Below are 5,518 nucleotides of genomic sequence, written 5' to 3'. Positions count from 1 at the left end.
GTATTCAATAAGTTTTACTATTTCTCATCGGATTTACATTCATCGTGCACAAAACATGAGGTAAAATAATGGATACAACGAGACATCTTCACATACTGGTATTGGTTGGTTGCGATGTTAAGTGCAATTTAAAATAATGAGGTGGACTTAGCACGTAATATATAAAGGCTAATATGCAATATCGCTTACAGTCATTTTGTGATCCGTGCGTAAAAGAGTGAAAATAGAAACGGCTACCTCTATAATCATATCTCCATCTAGTTTATTCAGACTCCGCCGAATTTCTGATCCTTACTCGGCAAACTCTTGCTCCTTCCATAACCACTTACATCCTTGACACTAAATAACTTTATTCTTATTAATTTCAGGGCACATCAAGTGGCATGGTGGCGCGCGCGAGTTGGTTCCTCTTTTAGCAACTCTGGAGGCACGACTTACCTCATTAATCGTGTCACTCCTCACTCTGCCTTCTCTACTACCACTCGGGACAATGATATTGCCGTGATAAGGACTACTCTGAGAATCATTTACCAAGCTGGCACGATAGAACCCGCCAGGATAGTTGGTAGTGCTCATACCTTTGCCAACAACCAGGCTGTCTTTGCTATAGGATGGGGAGCTATTTCAGTAAGTCATAATTCGAAAAATACTATATCGTATAATCGTGTCTATGGATCACTACCCATAGACACTTAGAAATAAAATGTTCCGTAGTCCGTCATTATAGTATCTATACTATTATATAAAGCTGTAGAGTTTGTTTGTTTGTTTGTTTGTTTGTTTGTTTGAACGCGCTAATCTCAGGAACTACCCGTCCAAACTGAAAAATTCTTTTTGCGTTGGATAGCTCTTTGTTCGTGGAGTGCTATAGGCTATATATCATCACGCTATACCCAATAGGAGCGGAGCAGTAATGGCCAATCTCAGGAAATACCGGTCCAAACTGAAAAATTCTTTTTGCATTGGATAGCCATTTGTTCGTGGAGTGCTATAGGCTATATATCATCACGCTATACCGAATAGGAGCGGAGCAGTAATGGCTAATCTCAGGAAATACCGGTCCAAACTGAAAAATTCTTTTGCGTTGGATAGCCCTTTGTTCGTGGAGTACTATAGGCTATATATATATCATCACGCTATACCCATTAGCAGCAGAGCAGTAAAGCTAATCTCAGGAACTACCGGTCCAAATTAAAAAAATATTTTTGCGTTGGATAGCACTTTGTTTGTGGAGTGGTTTTAGTTATATATCATCACGCTATGACCAATAAGAGCGGAGCAGTAATGAAACATGTTGCAAAAACGGGGACAATTTATTAGTTTTGAGAGCGTCCGTTGCGTGCGCTGCGTAAACGGTTAAAGTTATGCAACAATGATGTATGACGGGATTGTTCCTCTTAAAAAGTTCTAAAAAATATATTATAAAACAAAGTCCCCGCTGCATCCGTCTGCCTAAACGTGTTAAACTCAAAAACTACCCAACGTATTAAGATGAAATTTGGTATGGAGACAGTTTGAGACCCTGGGAAGAACATAGGCATCGGGAAACTACTACTTTTATAACGGAAAACTTTAGCCTGAAAAACTTTATAACGCGGGCGGAGCCGCGGGCAAAAGCTAGTCTAATAATATACATGATTCAATAAACACTGATGACCGTTCCTCTGTCATTTTCGCCAGGTACTGTAATTTCTTCCTACATAACCTATTTCCAAGCGCTATAGACTCTATTTTTAGGAACTAACTTTAACACGGCGAAAGAAGCGACCAAACGTTAATCATTGGTGCAGTTTCCACATTTAAATACCAGAGCCTATTCAAACTTCTGTTAGCCATAATTTGTTCGTACACTATCAACAGATCAATAAAGTTATCAGTGGCTTGATCATAAATATATTGATACCGTCGAATTTATATTATTGCTTGTATTTTAGGCGGCCGATTCTACACCTTCCGCGCAGCTCCGCCAGTCTCAGATGTGGATAGTCAACGCGCAAACTTGCGCCGAGCGGTACAGGGAGGTGAACTTCCTCGTTACTGACAACATGGTCTGCATTGGTTGGCTGGACGTTGGAGTTAGGGGACAGTGCCAGGTGGGTTCATGGGTGTAGCTTGTTCTCCAGGAGCCCCCTGGGATAAGATGTAATAGGAGCAGCGTCAATTTCCTGGGCAAGGCATCATGCTACTCCGGACTGCGTACGCCAGGCAACGCCTATGTCTGAGTTCCATATTTTTTTATGGATGCAGTAGCTAGCAGTAATAAAAGAACAAGGGAGCAAAGCATCTTTAAAAAATATTTCCTTTACTATCGACTGCTAAAGGTAAAGCGTAAAACGCCACGCAGGCGCCATCAGGGCTTCAGTGTTTTGATCACGTCAAACTGTCAGTTACACTGTAGTGTAGTGTTTATTGATAAGAAGTTAACTGCGTGACCCTTAAACCGCTTGAATCTAAAATTGAAATTATGCACAGGAGTTCTATACAACATAGGTAAAGGGTTAATGAGAAAATCTCTGAGAGAAATCAATAAATGTTTGTTAAAATTCTGGATATCACAGTTATCATCCATAATTATTTCGGTCAGTCCTAAACTAGATTTTCAACTGAAACTGAAAACAAAACTGAATTTTGGGCTCCCATTTAGTTTCGGCCGGAACAGAAACTTAATTTTGTTACAATTCTTAAATTTTTCTTTTAATTATCTGTACATTTATTTCTGATTCGCACATGATTATGTGACGTAGGTGTATTTATTGAATTGAGGAGATATTCCAGTATTGCCTGATACTCATTCGAATAAAGGATCATTTCAGAATACACAAGAAACTAATTGTTTATGCAACTAAATAGTGTCATTTTTATGTAAAACAAAACATGTAAATGAATAGAATGTTGATAGTAAAATAATTTTAAAACTCATATAAATTGCCAACGGGAGTGGAATGTTCCATTCACACAATACATTTACTTTATCCTCGATATGTGAGTATCTGTACTATTTAAAGTAAAGGTGGTAACAAGGTAGATGGCCCTTTGAATCCTTTTTCATAAGCACGTGGTATCCTGGTGGCAAAAATAATAATCATCCTTAATTCCTTGTGCTTCATTTTATTTTGGATTGCACGGAGTGAACAAATAGGTATGAGAATTACATGCTAATTATGCCAATTTTAAAACCCATTATTCTTTGTACTTTTACAATTATATTTTTCTCCAATTTGATATATTTTATTTTAAGTTCCTGCAGTATTATTATTTCTTAATTTTTACCAAACAATTCGCGCCATGAAGGCTTACGAATGTAGATTGGTTTTGGCTGCAGTTTATACCATAGCCCTAAAACTGAAAAGAAAACTACGGTCGGACACTAAATTATATGTATACAAAATATTACGTACCAGCTTCGCTTTTTAAAATAATACCATTCTATTCTCATGAAACAAGAACGTTTCTTATCAAGTTACAAACAATGTTACCTATGTTTTACTGACTCGTTTGAGTAATAACAAAGAATACAAGAGGCTATTAGAATAATTTAAACGGTCTTGACATTATCACATGTGTATTATAGAAAAAACGAAGACTAAGTATTATTTTTTACGTGCACGTACAAAACGGCTAAGTGATACCACTGCATCCGATGGTAAGTGAAGTAAGGTCCAGGTAGAATGTCGACTGACGAGAGATTATCCCTCGGCAGTCCACACAATTATGCAGATCTGTTAGATTCGGATATACACAGGCTGATCTCGGAACGCGACACACGTGGACCACTAAGGCGGGTTTTAACACCTTGTGTACGGTGGTGGTAAAATATATCCTATCACCAGCAAAAGTAGCATGAGTAGTGTATTATTGTATAATTTCAAATGTCTACAATGAAATGAAATAATTTATTTGAGCCTGTGAAATGTTATACATTATTTAAATTCCATCAATATAAACAATTAATTTGAATTAGGAATGGAGTAGTTGATTATTTTTGTTTTAATCTACATCTAACGCAGAAAGAATAAATAAAGTCAGATAAAATATTAATAAATTTTAAGCCTTTTAAATTCGGTAAAAGGGTTATTATATGTGTCAAGAATAGAAAACAATCCCAAAACAGTTATGTGGCGTCACAGGGCATTACGTTACCCGCGAAGAGCGATATTCCCAATAGGTACGTCACCACCATTATGATGTATTACAATATTGCGACAAGGATTTCTGATTTATTTCTTAACCAATTTCAATGCTGTTATGTGACTTATTTTTGTTATTATTGTAAATCATCCGATATGGGTGATCAATCTTTATCTCATTTCAGGGCGATGGTGGCAGCCCTATCGTCGACAACGGCGCAGTGGTTGGAGTGTTCTCGTGGGCCGAGGGCTGCGGCCAGCCCCGATACCCCGGCATCAACACTAGGGTTGCTCCTTACTCTCAATGGATAGTTTCCACTGCTCTTGCTGCGTAAATTATTTATAAATACATTGTTTTTTTCTTTTTTTTTTTTAATTGAGTTTTTTAACATGACACGTTAGTTAGCTTGACAAGAGTCGGCTTATATAAACACACCGGACCTGCGGATGAATTCTTTAGGCGTTCATAATCCTTGAAAATTAAGTGACCGTGCTGAGGACAACCAACAGGTTACGAACCTCGGATCAGGACGACCACTGAGAGAGGATGAGACATCAACGATTAGGGGTAAAAATTATTGTTTCATTAAAATTCCTTATTTACATTTTACTATGCCATTTACTATAGAATACAAGGTAAGTAAGCTGATATCTGATTAGTTGCCACTGAAAACATAAAAGTTTATAGTTTTATTTTAACGAGCAGTTTGAACAAGAAAAATCTTATCAGGTTTTATGATGCGTACTTAATTTTTTTTATCTGTGTACCTTGGAATCAATTCAGTATTTTCATTCAGATATGGTCGGTTTTAATTGCCAACCGACTTACTCGAATAGATATGAAATTTTATGTCACATTGTGTATTCAAATTTGCCAACATTTTTCTTATACTTAATGATGTGTTTTGGGAGAGAGCCAATTTGACTCCTGGTGAGTGAAGGTGAGTAGGTAATCACTAAAGACCGGATTATATTTGTGTATGTTGTCAATTTTCGCTAGCTTTTGTATAAATAATAAAATAATTTGCAGAGTTCAAATATAAGAGTGTTTGTATTTAACGCCTAAAATCATGGGATGGTGCATATTTTCGTAATCTATATTAGGCGATATTTTATTACAATTTCTTTGTCATTAGGATAACTAAAAATAACTGAAATAGAATAGGACCAAATAACTGCAAAATTATATACTGAGTTTAAATAAAAATCTTATATATATTTTTTATTCATTGATGTTGTATTATGAAGTTATTCTTGCGTATTTTAGGCATTTATAATCCACATTTCGTTTTTAAGTTGCATATAATTCGGTCTGTAGTAATTACAAATCTTCTGGACCACTCAAACTCTAACCAACTTGGCGTTACTGCTTCCATACTGTAGGAATCCGA

The 5,518-nt window shown here is 36.5% G+C and overlaps 1 protein-coding gene across 1 annotated transcript; it reads left to right on the top strand.

Moving 5' to 3' along the window:
* Nucleotides 1-324: 324 nt before the first annotated feature.
* LOC119191270 (trypsin, alkaline A-like) lies at nt 325-4,499 on the top strand (the record flags this gene model as incomplete). Its single annotated transcript, XM_037445176.1, has 3 exons — nt 325-627; nt 1,935-2,093; nt 4,313-4,499. Coding segments are annotated over 3 exons (612 nt in total), but the record flags the coding sequence as incomplete, so codon positions are not given.
* Nucleotides 4,500-5,518: the final 1,019 nt, after the last annotated feature.

This window comes from Manduca sexta, unplaced genomic scaffold (genome assembly GCF_014839805.1).
Source record: "Manduca sexta isolate Smith_Timp_Sample1 unplaced genomic scaffold, JHU_Msex_v1.0 HiC_scaffold_1279, whole genome shotgun sequence".
Lineage (NCBI taxonomy): Eukaryota > Metazoa > Arthropoda > Insecta > Lepidoptera > Sphingidae > Manduca > Manduca sexta.
The sequence above is the reverse complement of the archived record's forward strand: the minus strand, read 5'-3'. Positions and strand labels throughout refer to the sequence as shown.